The sequence below is a fragment of the Ochotona princeps genome, chromosome 14 (genome assembly GCF_030435755.1).
Source record: "Ochotona princeps isolate mOchPri1 chromosome 14, mOchPri1.hap1, whole genome shotgun sequence".
In the NCBI taxonomy this organism is placed as follows: domain Eukaryota; kingdom Metazoa; phylum Chordata; class Mammalia; order Lagomorpha; family Ochotonidae; genus Ochotona; species Ochotona princeps.
Genome location: NC_080845.1, coordinates 1,029,817 through 1,054,408, shown reverse-complemented (window position 1 = coordinate 1,054,408; position 24,592 = coordinate 1,029,817). Strand labels below are relative to the sequence as shown.

Below are 24,592 nucleotides of genomic sequence, written 5' to 3'. Positions count from 1 at the left end.
GGGAGGGAATTCTGCGCCCGCCCCCGCGCGCTCGCCCCCGCCCCGCGCTCCTCCCACGCCGCCTGCTCGCGGCTCCCGGGAACCCCTGGCGGACGCAAACTTGCAAGTTTGCGCAGCGCTCGCAACTCGGCGGTGGAGCTGAGGAGCCGGGGAGCGAGCCGAGGAGCGAGCGAGCGGGCGCGGGGCCGGGGCACGCAGGGCCGGGGAGCAGGGCGCAGGGCCGAGGCGCAGGGCGCAGGGCGCGGGACCCGGGGCGCGGGCGGCGGCGTTGCGCCCAGTCCGCGCCCGTCGCGGGCCCCCCGCCGCTCCCCCCGCTGCAGCGCCGCGGGCACGCGCGGCGGGGGCGCGCGCGGGCGGCCGGGCGCGCGCGCGCGCGCGCGCACACACACACACACACACACACACACACACGCACAAGTAGTTTACATTGTTGCCCGACTTTTGCAACAACTCGCCGCGTCGCGGCCTCCGCGCGCCGCCGCCGCCGCCGGCTCCCCGCGCCCGGGCCCCGGCCGGCTGCCCGGGCCGCCGCCACCCGCCGCCACCCGCCGCGGCTGGGCATGAGTTAGTCGCAGACATGGACACCAAACATTTCCTGCCGCTCGGTGAGTGCTCGCGCCGCGCGGGGCCGACGGGGGGCCGCGGCCGGGGCCAGGGCCGGGCTGGGCGGCGGGCGGGGGCGCGCAGCGGGGAGGGGGTGGGGGTGGTGGGCTCCCCACCCGCTCGCGCTGAGAGTTGGGGCGCCGGGCCGGGGTGGGCCCGCGGCAACTTTTCCTCCTCCCCTCCACCGGCCCGGCGGACGGGGTGTTGGGGGGCCAGGGCGGTGCGCGCGAGGGTCCCCGCCAAGCCCCTCTCCTCTCCACCGCTCCTTGCGGGCGCAGAACCGGGTCGAGCGGGAGGAGCAACTTGTGCGGCCGGCCGGCCTCCCTGGCATTGGGACGGGGCCGGCGCGCCGGGCCGCGGGTGGCCTGTGCGCGGCCGGCCCGGAGGAATCGGGCCGGGCCCCGAGCCGGGCGGGTCACCTCGGCCCCGCTGGGCAGGCCCCTTCCCGGGAGCGAGCGGGGGGCCCTCACTCGGGCACCCTCCCATCTCGGTCCCTGCCTGTCCGGGCCTGGCCCTGCGCCGGCGAGGAGGAGGCGGAGGACAGCTCGGGTCTCCTGTCCTCCCACGGCCGGCCATCCTGCTCGCAGCTCCGGGCCCTGGACTGCCCGCCGCTCCCGGTCCTGGACTGCCCGCCAACTCCAGGCCCGGACCTAGCCAGGAGGAGGAGGAGGCGGAGGAGGCTCTGCCGCCCCCACCCCCCTGCGGCTCCACAGGGCCTGGGCACCCATGGGTACCCAGGAAGGAGACTTTATAAATGCGCTGGGGCAGGATGGTGATCTGCTGTTTGGGGCGGTGGCCAGGCTGTCAGGCCTGGGTGAAGAATTTGTGCGGGATGGAAATGGAAACAGCCAAGTGTGAGGGGAGCCCCCAGGGACCCCTCCTGGCCTCTGCACCCCCTGCAGCCAGGGTACACCCTGAGGGGAGCTCCAGGGAGGGAGAGGTTTGGGAGGGGAACTTTGAAGTTTGAGGGGTCCCAGGTGTTAAGTAACTCTGGGGGTCCTGTCTCCAGGTGGGCCACCACTTTGAGCTTGCAGAGCGTGCATGGGGTGTGGGGTGGACAGTGCTGACGTTGTGGCTTCCATGGGCACGATGCACGCACCCAGCCAGGCTGTCCCCGAGGGTCCTGGCCCCAGTGACACCCTGAGCACCAGCTGTGGTGCTTGACCACCCGGGAGGGAATGGGCTGGTGCTGGGAGCTGGTGTGGAGGGCAGGTTTGGGGGTGTCCAGGCTTGCGCCCCCCAGAGTCTGGGCAGGACAGGCTGGATCAGCAGGCCTGGCCACCCTGGCAGCCCCTGCCCTGAGTTGTGGGGAAGAGGCCCAAGTTCTCATGACATGCGATTTTTTTTTCCTAAGCTTCTGACCGGCTCTGGCGTCCAGCGCAGTTGAAGGTCCATTTAAGCGGCTACTTGCCTAAGCTCTTTTGTCAACAGTGCCTAATCCCTCGTGGGGGGTGAGTGTCCGAGGGCCTGGCTTGCCGTCCTGGGCCCTGCTGGCCTCCGGATCAGTCCTGGAGCCACTGCGAAGGTGTGGCTGCCCCTCTGGTGCCCAGTGCCACCAGGCGTGGTGGGCCAGGGAGCCGCCTGGCCCGGAGCACTGGGAGAAATGCCGCTGAGAGGCCCGCCTGGGGCAGCCCCGGCCCCGCTGCCCAGAGCTGGCCTGGCTCCCGTGCCTGTGGGGGAGAGAAGGGCCTGGCAGGCCGCGGGCTGCATGCTGAGTCTCTGGTCCGAAGGTCTCGGGCCACGCCAGACCCTGTGGGTTGCCAGGGCGGCCGGGAGCGGAGCCCTGGCTGCCTGACCGCCCTGGGGAGGTGGGCACGCAGGGAGCTCCGAGAACGGGGGGCTTCTGGGAACCTCAGGGCCCTCAGGACCCAAAATAGAACACAAGCCTCCCGAAATAACAGGGTCACGTGGCGTCACTGAGGCCGGGCCTGGCCAGGCAGCTCCCCGGCTGACTGCGGGGGGCTGCTGGGGGTGTTTGTTTTCATAAACTCTGGAGTTGGGAGGGTTTGTGTTTGTTGACTGGGAAAGTGTCAGGGCAGGAAAAACGGCCCTCAGATGCCAGACTGATCGTGGCCGTGTCCATGGCCTTGCTTGCCTGCTGACCGGCCAGCATGCCTTTCTACAGCCAGCTGCCACGCGTGGGCCCGAGCACACAGCCCTGAGCCCTGTGCCCTGAGTCGGGGCAGGGAGCGGGGGACCCCTGCGTCCCTGTCCTGGCATGTGGCGGCCCCAGGCCCCCGGGCTGTGGGTGCAGAGTGGAGCCCGCGGCACCGATCACGTGGGCCGGCTACCGGCTCTGTCAGCACTTCCAGCTGGCTCCGTCCTTTAGGAGCCATGGAGGACATCGTGGCGTGGCCGTGGTTCCCTGGTCTGAGATGGAGCCCCTGGAGGGGTGCAGCTCTAGGAGGGCTCCTGATGGTTGCAGAGGTGGGGGTGGACAAGGTGGCATGTCGGGAAGTCAGAGGTGTCCACCCAGAGCTGGGGGACACAGTCGGGGAGTTGCCTTCCCTGGGGCATGTGGGGTATCAGCCCCTCTGAGTGTCTCAGGGCTGGGGCCTGCATGCTAAGCAAGGCCTGGCCCCTGGAGCTCGGGGGTCCTGGGCCTGGCTCAGCTGTGCCTGTAAGCCTGGGCATGGGGCCTGCTGGCTGGCTCGCAGCCGGGCGCCGTCGCTGCAAGCCGAGGCCTGCCCCTTCTTCCCTCCCGTGCTGGGCTGGTTTGTCTTCCCAGCTTGGAGGTGGGAGCTGAGCTGTTCCGGGGGCCGGACCAAGTGTGGGGCCAGGGTCTGGGGCGTCTAGGGGCGGCTGTTGTCTGGGGAGGGGAGACGTCTTCCAGACCCTCCTTCCTGTGCTGTCCCTTTGCCCGCCTCTGTCCCTTGCCCTCTCCTACTCTGACAGGCCAGGGGCCCCTCGAGCAGTCGGTGGGATGGGCGACCCTCACTGTCCGTGCGTGGCGTGTTTCCGGCAGCCCCTTGCGGGGTGTGAGGGCAGGGGTCGGGGCCTCTGGGCCTCTGGGAAGGAGGCCACGAAGCAGGCACGGTCACTGGTGTTGCCGTGGGCCGCGGGCGCAGCAGGCCTGGACAGGGCACGTCACTGTACACCGAGAGGGGCCCGGGGCCAGCCTGGCCACCACATGGACTCTCCCTGGAGCTCCGGGAGACAGTGAGCGGGTGAGCAGGGCACACGCCCACCCGCGCCCGGTGTGGGCTGCTCTGCGCGGTTGCACCCCAGCGCCTCGCACGCGGGCAGACTGCGCAGTAATGTTGGGAAGCGGTCGTCGGCTTTAGCAGCTGAGCGAGTGTGAAATGAGGCAGGGAGCAGCAGACCGGCCGGCATGACAGGAGAGGGAGGCCCCGTGCCACTGCGGGCCCGTCTCGTGCATGCCTGCTCGGCATGGGTGCGGTTGGGCGAGGCGGGCCTGGGGGCTGGCGGAGGAGGGGAGCCCCTGCCTCTCTCCCTGCTGCCCGTGGACCTCTGCCCTGCCCAGCGAGCTTGCCCATGGGCCCCTCCAGTGGGTGCTGTGGGGTACTGCAGACTTGCCTTCTGCCCTGAGCAGTGCCTTCCCATGATGCCCAGCTGATTTCACAGGCTGGGGAGGGGCACAGGTGCTCTGCCCACCCCCAGATGCTCCTGTTCCCTGCCTGCTGGGGTCTGGGTCCTGCTGCGTTGACACCAACGAGGGCTGTGGTCCCACTGGATCAGCCTGGCCCCTGACACTGGAGCTGTAGCTTGTCTGCGGAGGGGAGACCCCGCGCTCCTCACTTAGGGTCTGCCTTGGCTGGGACAGGGGCCTGCCAGAGCATGGAGCCATGGGCTGGGCGAGGGGCCCGAGTCTGGTCAGCTGCGGCCTCCCTTGACCTGGGCAGGGCTGTGTGGCTGCTGAGGGACCCGGGGGCACTGGCAGGGTCTGCCGCACGTGGTCTCCAGGGCAGGGACGCTGCCCTGTCCTCATCACACACTTGTGTATGCATGCACACGTGGCCACGAGCCACACCGTGTCCTCAGCACACACACACATGGCCATGAGCCACACCGTGTCCTCAGCACACACGCATACACGTGGCCACAAGCGCACACATATGTGGCCACAAGCCACACCGTGTCCTCAGCACATTTGTATACTGACACACAAACACACACACAGACACACCTCACACCCTCTCTGTAACTCGCAAGTGCACACACACACACACACACATAATCACACTTGACCTGAGCCCTGGCGCTTATGGTCCCCACGGGCCCTCTGTGTGCCCTCGAGCATGCTGCCCTTGGGGGATCCTGCGGGGTCCTGCTGGGTCCTGCGGGTGAGGAGCGGGGTGAGTTGTGCGAGAGGAGGCTGGGGGCCCGGTGACCTTCCTGGCTGGAGTTAGGCCTCCAGGGGCCCCTGCCGGGTGGTCCTGGGCTGCCCTGGGGGTCCCCACCTCTCCGCTGGCTGGAGGCTCAGCTGGTGCCGTGGCGGGCACAGGCCTGTGTGACCTTTGCTCCCTCGGCCTGTGCCGGTTCACGATGCCTGCCCTGCCGTTAACCAAGGTGTCTCAAGGCCTGGGAGTTGTGGCGTCTCCTCTGTGTGTGTTGGGGAGGGTCCTCAGGTCAGTGAGGGCGGGTGGCAGAACGGAGCAGCCGTTGGAAGGTCCAGCTCAGGCCCCTGAGTACTGCGGGGGCAGCCGTACGGCGTGGACGCAGGACAGGGTCCCCGAGGGCCGTGGTGGGGACTCGGCACTCCCTGCTTGAGACGTCTGCCACTGTCCCTGGGATTGGCCTTGGAGCCAGCGCAAGTGGTCTGTGCCCGGGAATGGGATACACGAAGGCCCTGCGTGAGATGTGGGCCTCAGTTTCCCTGGCTGCGCCCCAGGGCACTGGCTCAGGCTCCCCGCCAGTCAGGGCTGGGCGGGGAGGGGCGGGCAGTTGGGCCGGGGCCAGGCTGTGTGTAAATCCTCCAGTGGCGTGGATAAGCCCCGCGGAGTTCAAAGCCAGCCCGGGTTGGAGCGGGGCTGTAATGAGGTTACTGATTCAACAGGCTTCCTGGAGCTGCCGCCCAGAACGGAGGGAGGCTGGGAAGCCCGGGGCAGGGATCTAAGTATCCCGTAATTGGCCAATTTAGCTTAAGTGTCCGAGCTGGCCCGGGGCAGAGGTCAGGTGGCCACGGCCCAGGTGTCTGCACACCAGGTCCTCCCAGGCCCCTCCTGAACGCCCCTGCCTGAAGCACCCTCTTCCCACCTCCAGCCCCCTCCCTGCAGCCCCTCATGTATGCAGGGCGGATCCAGGTGCAAACACCCCCCTTCCCATCACCTCTGCGTGTCCTCTGCCCGCCCCCATGGTGCTCGCTTTCCTCAGGGGTGGGGGGCTGTGGGGTGACTGTGCCCTGTGGGGGCTTTGGCCCTGGTGTGGCGGGCACAGGCTCAGCTTCAAGGGCTCCTGAAGGGAGCACCCAGCACTGGGGGCTGTGCCATGGAGGTGCACCCAGGGGTCGGCAGGCGGTGCCCAGGCCCTGTCCCCTGGGTTGGCCACAGTGGGCACCCCTGTAGCCAATGAACGTTCCCGGAGCAGAGGCTGTGGGCAGCTGTCTGTAGGGACAGGCCCAGGCCAGGAGGATGGGGGAGGCTCAGGCTCCTTGGCAGAGGCGAGCCCCGGGGTGTGCAGCTGGTTGTCCACTGTGGTGTGGGTCATGCTTGGCCCCTGACCTGTATCCCTCAGGGTGGCTTGGGGCCGCCACGCCCCTCCAGGTGGTGGCATCTTGCACGCTCAGCGGGCAGGTGAAGTGAGCTCAGGACAGCTCTGGCCCCTCTGGTTCGCTCACCGCCTGGCCCTGGGCTGCTCTCCCTCGTTAGGCCTGGGGCAGTCAGGGGAGCTTCGTGGAGGAGGTGAGGCTGCACTTGGGTTTTGAAGCATGAGGAGGAGTTGGGAGACCTTCTCCAGGGAGTTGTGGCCCTACCACGGGGGCAGCAGGGTCCTCCTCGGAGGGTATCAGAAGCGTCTCCTCCAGTTGGGTGGGTGGTGGCTGCGGTCAGCTGGTCTGGGCCTCCCATGCCGTGAGCTATTTCCGTCCCCATGCTGGCTGAGCCTGGGTTAGCTAGGCATCCCTTGTCCTTCCGCCAGGCACCCAGAAAGCTCTAGTGTGGAGCGTGACCCACGCTGTCCCTCCCCACTCTCTGTGCTGTCACCAGCTGGGGGTGCCAGCTCCTGGGACAAGTGGCCCGTCCTGGGGGGGAGGGATCCCTGCCGGGGGCTGCCCTGGGTGTTCCCCTGCTTGAGCGTTGGGCTTGTGTTGTCCCCTCGGCACCCAGGAAAACAGCTTCGACTGGGACAGAGTCCACGGGAGGTGATGGTGCCGACCCCACCGCACCCCTGCTGCTGGACTTTCAGCCCCAGATCAAGGTCGAGGTGAGGGCGGGGCGGCTGGGGCCGCAGTCATTGGGTGCCAGACCTCTGTGGGCTGGCCGCAGGGGCAAGGCTGGGCGGGGGAGTGGCCCTTCCAGTCACTCTGGGCCAAAGGGCAGGGCACCTACATGCGCCTGCCCCGGTGGGTCCTCCGGAGCCGGGCCTTGGGGTGCGACATTCACTTCCTGTCTCAGTGCCCCGCTCCTTGTTGACACGCTGCCAGGAGGGTGCCGGGCAAGGTGGAGCTAGGCAGGTGGTCCCGAGACCCGGGGTCTGCCCCCCACTCCCCGAGGGGCTGCTGGCTCCCGCCTGCTCCCACCACTCCAGGTGCTACACAGGCCCGGTGGCGTCTGCTGGGCCAGTCGGCTCTCGCCGGGTCAGAGAGCTGGGCCTGAGCTCAGCCCTGGGAGCATGGGTGTGGAAGTCTTCCCGGTGGCACAGACTCCCTGCCTCTAGGGGTCTCTGGTCAACTCCGAGGGGAGGGAGTCTTGCTGTGTATGTGGGGGTCTCTGGCTGACTTCAGCAGGGCGGGGCAGTCCTGCTGTGTGTCTGGGCCTGGTGCCAGTTACGGGAGTGGGACTAGACGGGCGCCAGGCTCAGAGCTCTGGGGTTCCCTTGGGCTAGCCCCTCCTGCTGGGCTCTGCCACCTGCTGGCAGCCATAACCTGGGCTTCCCTGGACATAGATTCTGGGGTGCAGCACGAGGAGCTGTGCCCTCTGCCCACCCCCACAGGCCCTGGCTCCTTCCCAGCTGGGAGGACCTGCACGAGCTGCCACCTGCCGCGGCCTGTCCATCTGTCCGATCTGGTTTCTGCTGGCCCAGGGAGGTGGAGCCCAGCCAGTCCCTGCCCTGCAGGTGGCCAGGGTGGTCCCCAGGTTTGCCACTTCCCGTGGGTGATCCCAGACCAGGCCTTGGTTTTCTTATCGGCTAAGTGGGACTGATTGTAGGCTTCAGCGTGGGGGTGGGTGAGCTTGTAGCTGGGGCTGTTGGAGGCGGCCTTCCTGTCCCGGTCGGGCTAGACTGGCGGGAGGACATGGCGGAAGCAGAGGTCACCCTGGTGGGCAGGGGCTGGGCCTTCCGCACGGGTCACGAGGGACGCACAGGCGTTGGTCTGGAGAAGTCACGCTTGGTCTTCGCTATGCCCTAAGAGCCTTGGTCCCTGCAGCTCCCTGCCCTGTGGGACCCATCAGTGTCCCCCCTTGGGGGTTCTGGTCCCTAGCCCCTCGTGGGGTCCCTGGCTGTAGCCTAAGTGACTGTCGCATGCTGGACTTGGGTGCAGAGGGAAAGGCAGCTTGAGAACTCGTTCAAGCCCACTGGCTGCAGGCCTGCCGCAGGCGGCTACAGGGTCCCATACCTGCGGGGTCCCGGCCAGCAGGAAAGCGGGGCAAAGGGCGAGAGGTGGGGTCAGAGCACAGGACCTGCCTAGGAGGCCAGGGCGGAGCAGCTGCAGGGGCCTGGGTTCTGGGCGTGGAGTCTGAGGTGGAGGGGCCAGGGTGCCCCGGGGTGGGGTGGGGGCTAGGCTGACAGCCTGGAGTGTGTGAGGCCACCTGGAAGCCCCTGGGGAGTTTGGGGCTCAGTGCCTGGAGGAAGAGGGGAGCTGTTTGTGTGGCCGTGGAGGGGACACCTGGCCAGGCCGTGGGGGTGGGGACTGAGCCGTTGCCACGCTGGAGAGGATCATGGGGTGTGGAGGGTGGAGGAGCCTGTGACATGCACCCTGACCAATCCTGTGGGAGGCAGCCCTGGCCCTGGCTGCTGGGGCCCCCATCCCTGCCCCTCTTGTGGCTTGGGGCTGTCCAGGGTCCGGGGGAGCCTTCCGGCTTGCCCACTGTCCTGGGCCCTGGAGCAGGGAAGGATCCTGGCAAGCCGACAAGGGATTTCCCCGGAAGTAACGTCCTCCCTGTACGGCTGGGACGCTGAGCCGGAAGTGGCATGTTCTGGATCCCCGCCAGCAGCTGACCTGGTGGGAGAGGGGGTTCCTGGGACGTGGGAATCCTTCCCTGCCCACGGCACTCTGCTCGACCCTGTGTGGCCACGGGAACAGCTGTACCTGGGGAGGCTGGTAGCAGGGTGTGAGTGTGCTGCTCACTGTAGCTTAGCCTGTTTCTGCTGGCCAGCTCGCCCGGGCTGTCTGGTCTTGGAGTGCAGTTTGTGTGTGCTGTGGGTCCCTACAGGGCCACAGCTTTCAGGTCACTGGGTCACCAGTGAGGTGACAGCCGCTGGTGGCTGCGGCCCTCTGGACAGGCCGTGCCCGGGCGCATCTGGTGGCCACAGCCTGTTGGCCCACAGTCCAGGGTTCCTAACATATTTGCTTGTGGACGCCTGATTGTGTCTCTGTGCTGGGCAGCAGGTCGCCCACAGAGTGAGGCTGATATGCTGGGACACTCCCTGTCGGGCTGCCTGTGCCCACCAGCCTCTCCTTTGAAGCCACTCCGTACTGCTCAGGCTCCTGGACACAGGCCTGTGACACGGCAGGTTCGGGCAGGGGCTTGGGGGCCCAGGGCGACCCCCTGAGCTTGAAGGTCACCAAGGCTCCGGCGGTAACCCGCCCCTGCCTCCCGCCGCTGCTGGCCCTTCTGCCCTGCTTGGCCAGCGCCCAGCCTGCGTCTCTCTTGCTGCTCGCCTCCCTGTCCCTCAGGTCTGAGAACAACGGGTGATTGTTGTCACCACTGTCGTCTGTGGCTGCTGGCCTGCGTGGCGGCCCTCGTCGTGGGCACCTGGCTGGTGCCCGGTATCTGGGCAGAGCGGGAAGAGCCACTCGCCTGGGGTCGGCCCCAGCACCTGGCCCCCTCCATGCCTTGTGTGCGGGCGCTGTCTGGCCACGGGCACATGGTGGAGAGTTCGTGCTGCCCTCCTGCTCGCTGCCTGGCTGTCAGGGCCACACTGGCCTTTCCTAACTGTGCTGCCCTCTGCCCACCAGGGCCCCTGGAGCCAGAGCCACGTGCACTGAAGGTGACGGCAGGTGTGTGCCGGTGGCCAGGGCTCTGAGCCGGAGTGCGTGTGTGTGCACTCGGTCCCCGTGGGAGCCCGTATTTCTCCACCATGAGCCTTGCTGCACGTGCCTGTCCCCTTTGGGTCTGAGTCTGAGCCTGGCTCCGCCATTAGCCCAGGACCCTGCAGGGTGGCAACCTGACCGTGGGAGCAGTGTGGTCACTCGGGCAGGCCCAGCCCCGTGTGTGTCGGGGGGGCAGCGCTCCAGCAGGTCAGGGGCAGGTGGTGTTACGAGGAGCTGTGCAGGGTCCCCGTGGCAGGTGTGGAGCCTGTGACAGGCCAGGGAGCTGTGGAGAGTGGGGAGAGTGGGGAGAGTGGCTTGGGGCTGGGGGCACTGGGTCACACTGTGATGTCAGTGCTGGGGGCCAGGAGTGTTTTGGGTGTTGGGGAGGGAGGGAGGGACATCGGGGTTCCTGGCTCACACCCCAATGCCGCCAGCCTGGGCTGTGGCAGGCATTGCTAATCAACCGCCACAGCCCCGTTCCCTCCCGGCAGGTGCCCAGGACAGGCCAGCGTGCAGGAGTGTCGAGCGATGTCTTGACCTGGAGCCCCACACTCTTGTGGGCGGACTGGCAGCTTGGATGTGGCCTGCCCCCAGGACCCCTGGCTGGTGTATGTTTTGGCACCAAGAGCAAGGGGTCTGTCTGCTGTGGGGGTCTGTGCTCCCAGGAGACCTAGCCAGGCTGAGCCAGGGTCTGGAGCGCAAACGAGGCCGACTAGAACCCGGACAGGCTCCTGAGGAAGGGATAGGAAAGGACGCTTCCGCGCATTGTGTGGGCGAGGAAGTGCAGGTTTGAGAGCTGTGTGGCCAGCCGGTGGGGACAGGCTGCTCCGTGGCTGCTCCGTGGCTGCTCCGTGGCTGCTCCACGCCTGTCAGGCCAAGCCTGGAAGTGGAGGGGCCGTGCGAAGGCAGTGGGCACGGGCCTGGGTGGCAGCCCCAGCCATGCAGGGCTGTGGGAGGGGTGCTCTGGGCTGCGTGCACCCCACATACCTGCTCACCAGGAGTGGGCCTTGCCCTGTGCCCACGGTGGGAGGCTGAGGCCGGAGGGGCTGCAGCTCCTGGTTCCCGCGCAGTGTTGGTGGGCACACGGAGGTGGGGGTGCCTGGAGCGCAGCCCGCCCTGCTTCCTACACCAGCAGCCAGCGCTGCCTGGAGTGATTTTCTGTTTGTTTCCTATTTTTACTTCCCTGTTGGCTCTTTTTAGCAACTCTGGAGCTGGAGGAGCCCCGCCCTTGGGCCCAGGCCCGGGACCTCTGAGAAGCCGAGTGTGTGCATGTGTGCACATGCGTGGGTGTGCATGGTGTGTGCACACACATGTGCGTGTGTGAGACGGGGTGGGGGGCAGCACGGAGCACAGTTTAAGCAGCGCCTGGGCTCATCCTTTCCTCTCCCCGACATACTGTCCTCAGGGTCCTGCCCTGGAAGGGCCATGCCAGGAGGTGAACCAGTCTCCCCTCCCTCCCTCCCCTGGCCGAGGGGGTGTGTGTGCCCTGGGCAGGGGCCACGGTGGACTTTGGGTAAATAAACCCTCAGTGTGTCTGCCGGGCCTGGCTGGGCAGACCCTGGGGAGAGTGGAGCCCGGCCACGGTGCTGGTGGCTGTGAGAAGCTCCCTCCCGTGTGCTGGCCTGTGTAGAGTGATCTGGGGGCTCTTGTCCCCACCCCCATGTGAGCGATATGGAGGCGTGGGCATTGGTGGTGCCCAGTGTGGCGGTGAAGTCAGGAAACTAGATCCTATGACCTTCCAGGCATGTGGGGCCATCCTGGGCCAGGACGCTTGGCCTGGGGGAGGTGGGAAGGGGACCCCAAGGCCGCGTGCGTCTCTCACCAGTCCTGAGAGGTCATTTTACTGCGGTTCCTGTGGGGCTGTGGCTGGGAGCCCCTGGACCTCAGCCCTTCCCCGAGGGCTGAAAAGTCACTTGTGGGGTACCTGGGGGGCCGGGGAGGGACTGCCCATCAAGTCGTGCATTGGGTGGGAGGCGGCCCTTCCTGTGGGCCCTGGGAGGAAGTGTGTCCCAGGCAGTTTCAGGGGCAGCTGGTTCCGGAACCATCCGGGGGCCCCCAGGATTTCCCAGGCCAGGATGGGAGCCTGGGTGCTGTGTTCACCACGGGCTTGAGGGGCATAAGTGCCTTGTCCTTTGGGGTGAGGAGTCAGGTTGATTCCCCTGCAGCCCCAGGCGGCCCCAGGCTCCCCCCTGCCTCCCCTTCAGCCTTCCATGGTTGTGGGAAACCGTGTTCTAGTCCCAGTACCCACCATCTGGGTGCTGGCCTGGACTGCCCCCTCACTGCCCCTCGCAGCCTCAGAGAGGTGGGCACAGCCCGGTAGCCATCCTGACGGGGGCCCAGCAGTGCTGGGCTTGGCCCGAGGTCCCTGGGGGTTGTGCCGTGTGGTTCTCACCACTCAGCCTTTGTACCTGCCTGCTGCTTCCTCCTCTGCCCCCACCCCCGCAGGCCTGGCCCTGTGGGGGAGGTGAGGGGCGATGTGTGTGCCCTGGCTGGAGGGCAGAGTGGGTGCGCACCTCAGGCTCCGTACCCCATCCTGGGTCCTGACTCAGCAGCCGTTGAGTGGGGGACACAGGGATATTTCAGCACAGCTGTACCTAACAGGCTGTGTCAGAACACAGTTCCTGCATGGGGTGGGGCCAGGGAACCTGGGGGCTGGCTCCTGGGGACCCCACTCCCCCACTGCTCCCTGTGCACTGCTTTGGGGCTCCTTGGGTTCTAGCTCTGTGGTCCTGGGATAGCCTTGCTCTACCTCTGGGCCCCAGAACCCTGTGCCGCTTCCTACAGGAGACCCTCCCAGGTTTGATTCCCCGGCAGCATCCATGTCTGTGTGCCTCCTGTCCCATCACGCCAGTGGCAACAGTGAGATGCCCCGGAGCCCATGCCAACCTCAGTGACATGTGTCGAGGCCCATGGCAGTGTTGGGCAGAGGGTGAGGAGCTGGGCTGGAGCCGGAAGCCCCCAGAGTGGACTCTGGGCTGCATGGTCGGGAGAGAGCCAGGGTCAGCACCCCATGGCTAGACCTGCTACATGGACGGCAGATCCAGCCAGCCTGGCAGCGCCTGCTCTGCCAGGACCCCGATGGGAGGTAAGCAGGTGGGAGTGGACGTGCCGGGGCGGGGCAGCGCCCGCGGGTTTCTGCCTGGCCACTGTGGGTGCCGGCTCCCTCAGGAGGGCAGCTGAGGGTGCACGTGCCCTGGGGACTTATCCTGCTCCTTCCCCACCTCTGGCTGCTGTTGGTGGGGTGTCTGGTGGATGAGCAGGGACCACAATGACAGTCCATCCCTGGGGGCCTGGCCTGGCCTTCTGCTGGGTGACCGTGGCCCAGCCACCTGCCTGCAGTCTGCTGGGGCATTTGTGCAGCGGGCTGAGCCCGGCTGGACGCCAGGCTGCAGCTGGAGGCTCTCCCTGGCCTGGCCGCCGTCAGTGTGTGAGGCACGAGGGAAGCTGCTCATGCCCGTCGGTCACCGCAGAATCTGGGTCAACTCCCGCCCGCAGCAGGCCAGGCAGTGATGGTGCTGCCTCCTCCTATGGGAAGCCCTCCTTGGTTCTTCCTTTGGGGGTCCAGGTGCTTGGTACGTGTGTGTCTGTTTTCATTAACTTGCAAGGTGGAGTTAGAGAGAGAGGCATCTTCCATCCTCTGGTTCACTCCCCAGAGCGCTGCAACAGCAGGCTGAAGGCAGGAGCCCAGAGCTTCTTCCGGGTTTCCCAGTGGGTGCAGACCCCAAGCACTGGGGCCGTCTTCTGTTGCTTTTCCCAGGTGGACTGGAAGTGCAGCAGCCGGGACTAGAACCAGCGCCCATGTGGGGTGTCAGCATTGCAGGGAACAACTTATTGTGCTAGGCCACAGCTCCGGTCCCGACGTGTGCGTGTGTCTGTCTTGCAGGGGCTGTGTCCAAGTGGGGGACAGCATCCGGGAAGGGGAGGCAGGGTGGCTCTCAGCACCAAGGGCTGGGGTGTCAGGGACCACAGAGAGCCCCCCGCAGGAGAACACCAGGCCTCCTCGTCATCTGTGGCTGGCCCCACCCCCATTGCCTCCACGATCAGGGAGGTGGGGTGGCAGCTCAGGCCCTGGCACCCGTGCACCGCCCCTACCCGCTCCCCCGTGTGGGGACTGGGCCTAGCTCCCTGGCCTGGCTCTGTACCGGCCGCCCCCTCCCCTGCATGCTTTTGTGTTGTGGCCTTGTTCCTCGGGCCGCTGCCTCTTCGGTTCTCACTTGGCTGTCACCCCCACAAGAGGCCTCCCTGTGGCCACTGGTGGCAGTGACCTTGCTCCAACTGGGCACTGCCACCTGCTTGACCTGTTTGTCCCTTCTGAGCAGCCGGCACGCCCGGGGAGTGGCTTTGTTCCTGGTCTGCTCATGGGCCCGGGGCCTGGGGCTCTGGGAGTGTAGTGGGTGACGTGGGGGTGCACCCAGGGGCTGAGCCCATGTTGGGGAGTTGGAGCCCAGGAGGTTCCTTTGGGCTTGGGTACTGAGGCAGCAATGCATGGACAGAGAGAGGTGGAGGAGGGGCCGCGGAGCTCGGCCAAGGCCCTCCCATCCCTCACCTTTCCCATCTCACAGAGGAGAACGCTGAGGCCGGAGATGGGGGTGCCTGAGGCAGGGCTGGATGGGCTTGGGGAGGGGCGCATCTCCCTGGGTGGGTGGGAGCGGGTATGGGAACCTGGTGCCCGTGCGGGGATGACATGGGGTTGCCGTGAGAGATAGGGCAGGGAAAGGGTTACGGCGTCGAGGCATGTAATCATGTTTCTAATTTTCTCGTGTGATTTAATAAAAATGTAAATGGCCGGGTGGACAGCTCAGCCGGCACGGCGCTGACCGAGATGGATGGCGGGTGCGGTGGCTAGCCGTCTTTGTCTCTGCTCCTCCGCTAGGGACAGGCTCCACACCCCTCCATCCGGATGGGGAGCTGGGGCGTCCGGGTGTGTGCCCGGGAGGGGCCTTGGGTGGCCTGGCTGGGCTAGGAGGACCTGAGGCCCGGCTTGATGACGGCACAGTCCCAGGTACGTGGCTGGGCCGTGAGCCACAGTGGGCAGGGCTGGCTTCCTTGTATGATGTGCAAGCTGAGTTGTGGGTGTGGGAGAACCTTCCAGCATGGGAGAACCCTGGGGGCAGCACGTGTGTAGAGGGCCCCTGCAGTGACCTGCGCAGAGCTGGGGTAGAGTGTCGCAGCGTGCTGTGACACGTGGCAGGCCCAGCCAGGTGCAGCAGGACCCGAGTGCCCAGTGCTGGTGGTGCTGGGCAGCCCCCAGGGGAGGACTGTGGCTGTGTGTGTGTGGGGGGGCGCCCTGGCAGGTGCTGGCTGCTGGTGAGACCAGGGCTGAGGGACAGCCCTTGGCCATGGGGACAGCAGGTGGATCTGGGTTTTGGTTGAAGCCTCGAGCCTCATTGGGGTCTGGGGAACCAGGAGCTGGGACCCGGAGTGGGAGTATGCTGGCCAGGCCGGGCAAGGCTGCTTGGGGCTGGACGGGCAGTGGCTGCTGGTGCCGAGGCTTAGGACTTCAGGGTCTGTGGCCAGAGCTTGCTTAGAAGGTTCCAGGTGCAGTATTTCGGCAGCATGGCCCGGAGTGTGACAACCAGGAGTGTGCAGCAGGCTTCGGGGTTGTGGGGTGTGGTGGAGGGAGGGTCGTGTCACTTCCTGTGACCCTGGAGGGCTGCTGGGCCCTGCCGCAGGTACAAGGCTGGTCATGCGTGGACTGTTGACCTGTGGGGATGGAGGTGGCCTGGGCAGAGGCCGTCTTGTTCAGGTTCTGCCCTGTCCCCATAGCCACTGGGTGTCCGCTGAGATGGAGGGGCAGCGGCTGCCTGGCACACCCTGGCCTGCGCCTCCTGCTCGGGGTCTGGCGTGCTGTGGCCTTTCCTGTCAGGCTTGGTCAGAGGTGTCGGATGACCTCTGGGTGTGAGCCTCACGGTGCCTGCAGGATGCAGCCTACCGGGATGTTCCCCGGGGAGCGGGCAGGCCACCCCGGCCTCTCTGCGAATACCAGCTGCGTGCTGTGCTGGTGGAAGCTGGCACCCTGCCAGCGGGCGGGGCGGCTCCGCCAGGGGGGCGGGCTGTTGAGACCTAGTTCTGTCACCGGCGATGAAGGTGATGATGGGCAGTGCCGGCAAGGAGGGTGTCAGGGCTCCTGGTGGGCGTGCTGCCAGCCCCGCTGGGGCCCATTGAGGGGTGTGGCCAGGCAGTCCCCAGGTCCTCTCTCCCTCACCCCCTGAGCCCCGCTCAATGCCCGGAGCCCTGTGGGGTCTGCAGCTCTGGGTAGGGCAGGGCTGTGTGGTGGTGGGCAGACGTCCTCAGAGGGACCCAGGGGGACAGACGGGGTCGGGTTGGGGCTGGGAGGCCAATGGGTGCCGTTGTGTGAGCTGAGCCTGGATGGGAAGCTGGCGGGTGTGATGAGAGGGGCACTGTGCCCTGGGTGCTGGTGTGCGGCAGCGTGTGTGCACATGGGTGCTGCGTGGGTATTGGCTGGACACGGGCAGCGGTTGGGGTCTTCAGGTCTGTTTGCCGGCCGGTGCACCTGCTGGGGAGGCTGGCTTGGGTGGGTGGAGGGAGATATGCGGCCCCGGGCGGTTCCTCTGTGCAGGCGCTGCTGGGACTGCCAGCACATACTGCTGCTTAGTGTCTGCCCAGGCCTGGGTCAGGGAGGGCACGCCACCAGATGGCCAGCCTGGCGCATCTGCCTGCTTGTCGGGAGACGCTGTGCTGGCCACAGCCTGTGATTGAACGGCTTGGCCGAGCTGGCTGGGCGGCTGGGCAGTGTCAGACCCCCACGGCAGGATGTGCCCCAGCGAGTCCCTCCCGCTCCGGCCTGTCGGTGGTTGGGGTCCCATGGGTGGCTGCTGCTGCTCTGGCGCCTTGGTGGGCTCTGACCTGCTTACACCTGCACAGCAGGGCCTGCTGGACCAGGCTGCTCCCCGGGGAGCCTGGAAGGAGGTGGGCTCTGCCCTCACTGCCTGTGTGGGGTGTGCACTGAAGGTGGAAGCTGGCCCGGCCCCTGCTGGGACCGTCACTCCCTCTTGGCTTTATGTCCCTGTCGTCTGCTTCTGGGTATGGGTGGTGCGCTGAGCCGGGGGCGTTGGCGTAGAGCGTTGTGGTCAGCAGTGCCTCAGTGTCCCCCCGGACTTCCCTGTCTGAGCCTGCACCGGCCTCAGGGGTCCCAGCCGACCCCCACGTATGTCCTGGGGTTCTCAGACAGGAGCTTGGGGCTGACCTGACCCTCCAGCTGAGCTGGGGCAGGGGTTCGCAGAATAGGCAGGGTCCTCATATCTCTGGGCTCTCCCCCGAGGGCCCCATCCCCCAGACGTGGAGCCTTCCCCGCTCTGGGAGAGGCAGGGACCCCGCACCTTGGGACACACAGCCTGCTCTCGGCCTGTGAATATTTCAGCAGGATTAAAAATTGAAGGGGGGCGGAGACGGGGCCGGTTGGAGTGTTTTCTTGATGGAGCTGTGCAGTGTTCGAGTGACATGGTCGTGTGACAGCCATCGTGTGGTCCTCAGGGAAGCCGGGGTGCGATCATGAGTCCGTGCCCGTGAGCAAGTTTTTAACTGTCTCTGAGAGGTGAGTGACACGGGGGCTGTGCCATGCGGCAGCTCTGCCCGGGCTGGGGATTGTTGTGTGTGTGCTCTATGCATGTGTGCCTGGGCTGGGAGGGCCAGGGGGCCCAGTGGACATTCAGGGGCCTGCCGAGGGCATGGGTGCAGTGACTGAGTCATAGGAGGGGGGGTCCCGCAGGGGGTTGGCCCCAGGGGGGCTCCGACGGATGTGTGGAAACCTGAGGGGGGGCTCCCGGGAGCTAGCGGGGTGCTGAGAAAGGCTGTGCAGGGGCCTCGGGGGACCCTGAAGGGACATGGAGGGGCCACACTTCCTTCCTGCCGGAGAGTGAGAACCTCATGGCAAGCCCCCAGATGGGCAGCACGGAGCCTGGCAAGGCTGCCAGCGGGTGGAGCAGCCTCTGGCAGGCAGCAAGTCCTGCAGCCGAGGGACCTCCCGGCCTCTGTCGCCCGCGGGGTCTGGTGTTTGTTTTCCTTTGGTGGGGCTGTGTGTAGCCAGTGCCCGGCTGGCTTGGGCTGCAGCCTTCCCCCTTGGAGGTGCTCCGCCCCGCCTCTGGGTGCCACCTTGGCCACACCCCCGGGTGTTGGGGCTGTGGGCAGCAGGGTCCCCTCTGCAGTGGGGGGGGACCCCCCAGCTGGGACTCTGAAGCACAAGGAAAACACCAGAGTTGTTGTTTGGAGAGCAGCCAGGGCTGACCCCCGACTGCCAGCTCAGCTCGCGAGGTAGTTTTCCTAAATGGGCAAGCAGGGCTGTTACTCCCGCCCCCACCAGCCCACCTGCAGGTGGAATTTCTGACTGCCATTGGTTGTAGGAGGCCCTGGGCCAGCCCGCTGGACAGAGGGGACCCGGCTGGCAAGTGTGTGCACGCATGTCCACAGCCACGGGCATTGTCGGATGAAGTCTCTGGGTCTGGGGCTTGCTGCGGGCGGAGCCGAAAGCTTCCTCAGGTCCCAGTGGGGCATGGCTGGAGTGGCCGAGCCTCTGGCGGATGCTGGGCCCCACTCACGGGCAGGACATGCTGCAGCAGCCGGCCTGCTGTGTTTGAGGGGAGGACCCGAGCAGGAGAGTGCCTGAGCATTCGACTGTGTGGGGAGCCAGCAACCTGCCAGGCTGCTCGCGGGGCTTGGGGAGCCCCAGCCTGGGCTGAGCTGGACTCCACGGGCAGCAGGGCACACATGCTGTCTCACAGGCCAGAAGCTGGGGTGCCTGGGGTGGGCTGTGGGCCACTGAGGTCAGGGTGGGACAGCTGAGCAAGTGGGGCTCTCCGGCTGGCTGCCGATCATGGATTGTGAGGACTGCAGGGGGAATGGATGGGCAAGGTGCGGGTGACGCTGTCCTCATGCCAGCAGCTCACCTCGCGTCGCTCTTCCTACTCATGTTGCATGAGGCCATGTCTGTCCCTGGCTTGACTCCACATTTCCAGCCAGCTCCTCGACTGATCTGTCCTGGCGAGTGAGACCTGCAAGTGTAAGTGGCGATACGAGCGACAGCCCCCAAGTTGGCACGGCCATGGCTCGGGGTTCTCACCGTGGCTGGAGCCTGGAAGCTCCCGGACCACACTCCGGCACAGCCGTGGAGCCCCAGAAAGTCCTGGGGGGCTGCTGGGCCCCTTCCTGCAGCTGGGCCCCTTCCTGTGGCTGCTTCTGAGAGCTACCTGCCCTGGGCAGAAATCTTTGTGTCTCTTGCTGCTGGACCCTCAGCTGCCCAGGCCGCTGTTGCACAGGTCCCTAGAGTCCGCCCCTGCGAGTGGGTTCCCACAGACTCTAGTGGGCAGGGGGATGGAGGGGCCAAGAGGCTACTGAGGTGTGTGGGGGAGAGGGGACCACGTGTGTGTCCACTCCAGATCGGGAGTCAGGTCTGCGGGAAGTGGGAAGCCCAGGCATCTGGGCACCTGAGCTGGGGACCCTGTGTGGGCACTGCCCTAGGGGCGGGGCCCGTTGTGGGTGCTCCTGGGTTTGCCCGCCTGGGCTGTATCCCCACTTTATCTTCCTGGGGTGTGCAGGGCTGTGGCCAGACGGTGCTGCCCTGTGGCCTCGCAGGTGCTGGGCACCACAGCTCTGTTTCTTCTTTGCTTGCTTGGGCTCTGCCTCTTGGCAGTGGGGTGGGAGGGAAGGCCAGGGCTGGGGTCCCAGGGAGATGGGGAGCCGTGCAGTCAGCGGGCAGGAGGAAGTTTCTGCGGGTAGTGCTGGGACCAGCTTCATGCCAGCCCTCCTGCGGCAGGCCAGTCGGGACCCCACCCCCTGCCACCGGCCTGCAGGTGCTGGAAAGCGTCCTGCTCCACCCTCTTCCCTGCCCCCCTCTGGTCCCCGGCTGGGAGTCAGACTGGAGGGTGGGGAGGCTGGGACTGAGGGAGTGGGCAGCTGGGGCAGCCGGGCGCTGGGGTGGGTAGCTGGCTTGGCTCAGTGAGTCCCGTTTCACCTGCCGGGCACCAGCTGCTCATGCTGCCTTCCTGTCAGGCGGTTTCTGGCCCGCTGTTGCCCTGCTGGAGGGTGTGACATGTATGGTTGGTGACACACGTGGGGAAGGGGACTTTCTCAGGGTGGGGAGGGGACCGCCCTGCCTAGCCTTCCCCTCCCCTTCCCCCTTGGGGGGCCTGCCTAGCCGACGACCCCCCCGTGGCTCTCATGTGGCACGAGGACATCTCACTCTGCCTCCCTCCTGCCCTGTGGGAGCGAGGCCATCCTGGCATCCCCGTGTCCAGCTCCCATGCAGGGTGCCCCCGAGGAGTGAAGACACCAACGGGCCGCAAACAGAACAAAAATGCGCCCCTGGCCTGCCCGGCCCAACGCCTGGCCTCCTTATCTGTGTCGCCACCGCCTGCCGATGAGGTGGGCAGATAATGGCCCAGCGGGTGTGGCTGGGCCGTCAGTCGGGTTTGCCTCCCCCAGCGGGCTCTGCAAAGGCTGGCCGAGGGTAGGTGGGTGGGTGCAGGGGGCGGGGAGGGGGCACATCTGGTCCCTCCCCTGCGCCTGCGTTTCCTTCTCCAGCTTGGTGTGGAGGGTGTAGCGACAGCAGGTGTATTGTTCTTGGTTGGGAGTCAGGTTTCTGCTGGGCTGGAACCTTCTGGAAGGCAGTGTGTGCCCTCTGGGCTCAGCCTGTGTTCTGAAGTGGAGTGCTAAGCTGAAGGCTGTGTCTTCATCACTTGGCCCTGGCAACCTTCCACCTGCCTTATCTCCCACCCAGGGGCACGGGCAGGAGTAGGGGGTGGGAGAAGATCCTATCCCGGGTCCTGAGCGCTGCCGTCAGGTTGTGCGAGTAGGCGGGGCCTGCCCTTGCGGCCTGGGGCCTGGGAGTGGCTTACAGACAGCCACTATTTCACGGACTCCTTCCCGGCACCTGCTCCAGGCCCAGCAAGGAGCCCAGCTGACCTGGTGGGTGAGCCCCTGAGCTGGGCTGCAGGCCACTCGCAGGACATGGGTAGCTGCAGTCCAGGCTGACAGGCGCCTCCCACATCCTGGGGCAGGGTGGAGCTGGCAGGAAGGCTTCCTGGAGGAGGGGTCAGCCCCGAGGGCCCAGGCAGGGGGTGTGTGCCTGTAGGAGCAGCACTTTGGGTCCGAGGTGGTCCTGGGAGTCAGGTGCTGGGCAGCAGTGGGAGTGACTGCAGGAGCCAGCAGGGTCGTATCTGAGGGGCTTCCCAGCACCCAGGGGCCTCATCCTCTGTGTGTGTGTGTGTGTGTGTGTGTGTGTGTGTGTGGTGGAGCCTGGTCTAGCTAAGCTGTGCAACTCAGGCTGTCCCTCGCTGGTGCACGGCAGCCTGGGCTGGGCTGGGCTGGGCCGGGCTGGAAGGGGTCTCCCCAGGGTTGGGTTCGGGCAGGGGCTTGTGGGCTTGCAGCCCTTGGTGGGCCGGCAAGGACTGGCTGAGCCCACCCGCAGCCCCACCAGGCAGGCCTGGTGATGCCGCCTGCCTTCTCCCCTCATCGCCTGCTATTGGGGAGGGTAAGCAGTGTTAAGGGGGTGTTTACGGAGCAGTGCCAGGACACAGTTTTGCTGGGATGGCATTTCAGGGGAGCCCTAGGGCAGAGGCCTGGGGAGTTGGTGTGTAGTGGCGGGTGTGCACCTGGGGACACAGGCGGGATGTGCCCAGGGTCCCTGTTGCAGCTGCCCAGGCCTGCTCCTGCAGGAGGTTGCTGGGAGCCGCTTTGGTGTGCTAAGGCTAATTGTCCGGTAGTAACTGCTAATTAATTAATGGCTGTGAACCTGTCACCCTCCCCCGCCCCCCAACCTTCACCCTCAGTGCTCCTGCCTGGGCCCAGCAGGGAACTCTCACCGGGGCTCTTAGGGTGCTGGGTCAGGTTGGGGGTGTTGTAGGGCTGGCACCTGAGCCCCCCGATTAGGGAGTCTGAAGACTGGACAAGCAGAGGCCCTGCCCTCAGAGTCTGCTCCAGGCTCAGGTCAGGGTCAGCGTGGGGTCTCTGGCTCCCTGCACGTGGGGTCCCCCGGCTCTTCCTTGGCTGGTTGTGGGCCAGGCAAATGGGGAAGGGACCCCTGTTCTGGGGGCTTCTCTCTCTCTCTCCAGTTCTTGGCCTGGTGGAGACGGATGTGTTTTGGGGGCCCTGGCCTTACGTGAGGGCCCTGCTTCCTGCCTGGGGCAGGGGCCAGGGACATGGGCGTGGGATTGGGCCTGGAACCTGCTGTCTGAGCTGGTGACTGTGCCCGCAGCCTGGCAGGAAGCAGCTGTTCCCTCCCAGGGCCCGCCCCTGCTGCTAGTCATGGGTTGTGCTGTGACGGTGAGCGCCGGACCCCACAGCCTCATGGAAGGCAGGGGTTCTGGGTTCAAGTGCATGGTCTGCTGTGTGCCTGGGCCGTTGCTGGTCTTTGTGGAGGACGTGGAGGGAGGCTTGTGGAGGCCTTGTCTGGGGTCCCCACTGTGATACCCCCGCTGCCAGCGCTGTGATCACGAGCCAAAGCCAGGCACCTCTCAGGCCTCAGGACCCCTTGACCGTCCGCTGAGCATGGAGCGGGCACACTGCAGGCTGTGGCAGCCCTCCGTGGTGTGTGCGTGTGTGTGTGTGTAGGGGGAAGGCTGGGAGTTGGAGAGGGAGTTCAGGCAAGAATTTTCCAGAAAATAGCCCCATTCTCAAGCTCTGAGGTTCCTGTGTGTCGGGGTGGCCCCAGGTGGTCAGGTCAGGGCCGGGCACCATGGCAGAGTTGTGGGGTGGGCCTGGACAAGTGTAGGTGTCTAGCCTGGGTGGGAGCACCCCCATGTTTGCCTTGAGCTGGGTGGCCCCCCTTCCCCGGCTGGCACTGTCAGGCTAGGCCTGCCCACGTGCCCTGCCACCTGACTCACCCAGCCCCAACCATGATCACTCTGCCAGTCTATTCATCAACTGGTTCTGGAACTTTCTCCCCTTTGGGCGCTGGGTAGGGTGCCAGAGGGAACTTGGAGGGCCTGCTCACGGGTCTGGTTTTCACAGGTGAGCGAGGGGCACCTCCTGTCACCTCCTGCCGGCCCGCCTGGCCCCAGACCCTGCACTGCGTACACAGGGAGAGGGGGCCTGGGTGTGTGGGCTGTGGGGGAGGTCTGCTTTGGCCAGGACACTCAGGACCCAGCTTGGTTCCCTTCCCGTCCTTCTCTGGCCTGTGGGGACACGTGTGGGCGGAGGTGGTGGCGGCAGGAAGACGGGGTGGCAGCTGTGGCCGTAGGCGCTGATGAGCGCTGGTCAGTAGGACCTCGGTCTGGCCCATGTTGGCACCCGCCGTGGGTAGCCCGTGGGCTTTTCCTGCAGTCACTTGCATGTCCTGATTGACAAAGGCTCAGGGGCTCCCAAGAGTCCACGGCTGGGGTGGGCGGTGGCTTCCAGGGCTGCCGGGTCAAGTGAGTGGGCAGAGGCAGAAAGTTCTGGAACGAGAGCTCCAGGCCCGAGTGTGGTGGCCTCCCTTCTGATCTGACCTGGTGCTCCGTCTGCTTAGTGGAGAGAGCTCCATGCCCTTGGGTGCCACTCCGCGTGGACCAACTGGGTCCCTGGTGCCTCCTCGGCTGAGGGTGAGCCTTGCCTGGGCAGGGCCTGCTCTTGCCCTTGGCTCGGCCCTATCTTTCTGGGCCTGCTGTGCCAGCGGTGCTCTGAGCTGGGCAGTGTGGCCCGTGGACCTGGTGTGGAGACCCCACAGCTGCCCCACATCCCTGAGAGCACCGTTTACAGCCGTGGAAATGCAGACCCTCACAGGCCCCTGCAGAGCTCTGGCCTCCCCCCATCAGGGGCTCGGGGTGCTCCAGGAGCAAGGGAAACCTGCTGCTTGGCCCAGCCCAGTTGGCTGTACTCTGGGGGTCCCGTCTGGTGGTCACGGCCCTGAGACCCTCAAAAGCAGGGACCTGCTTCTCTGTAACAGGAAATGAGGCTGGGGCCTCTGTGAGTGGCAGGTGGGGTGAGCTGGGCAGGTGGACGGTGGGCTGTGCATTTGGTCCTGTGCAGGCCTCTGGGGACCCCCCGCCAGTGCCCCACCTGGAAGCCCCTTCTCCTGTTGGGGCAAGGAGTGCCTGGCCGACATGGGCAGGATTGGCAGGCAGGGCCGCCTGTGACAGCAGCATGCCTGTGGCCTACCTTGGTAGTCTTCCTGCTGGCAGAACAGGCTGGGGCTGAGCTGGGGGCTGAACCTATGTGTGGTGGGGAGCAGTGTTGTGGGTGGCCAGGCTAGGCAGCGGCAGGGAGTGGTTTGCCGGGGTTCTGGCCCAGGAGGGCAGGGGAGTGGGCCAGAAAGCACTCTCCCTTCCCTCACTGCCCCCACCCACAGGCCTGCTCTGTGTTGGAGCCCCAGCCTTTGCCAGGGACTGGGGGTGTCATCAAGTGGCCACCCTCGTGCCTTGTGTTTTGGGGATTGGGTAACCCCAGTTCCACAACCATCAGTGATGGGCTTGGGACCCAACCCACCCGTGTCCAGTGTGGGTGCTGCCGGGTGGGAGGTGGGATGCGGCCTCGTCCCCTTTCTGGCTGGCCGCCCGTTTGCTCTGGCTGCAGCAGGCCCTGGCGTGGGTGCAGGAGCTCACGTGATCCTGGCTTCCCCAGCTGCCGCTGGCTGCTTCTGTCTCCTACTGGCGGCCACATCTGGAATGTGTTACCTCGGGGTGTCGCAGC

At 66.4% G+C, this 24,592-nt stretch overlaps 1 protein-coding gene across 1 annotated transcript in view; it reads left to right on the top strand.

Annotated features, from left to right (window-relative positions):
• Positions 1–382: 382 nt before the first annotated feature.
• RXRA (retinoid X receptor alpha) overlaps positions 383–24,592 on the top strand; it is a 60,084-nt gene continuing 35,874 nt past the window's right edge. Inside the window, exon 1 of the mRNA XM_058672936.1 lies at positions 383–605. Within this exon, the coding sequence (XP_058528919.1) occupies positions 578–605 (28 nt within the window). The 5' untranslated portion in view covers positions 383–577. The remainder of the gene's footprint in view (positions 606–24,592) is intronic.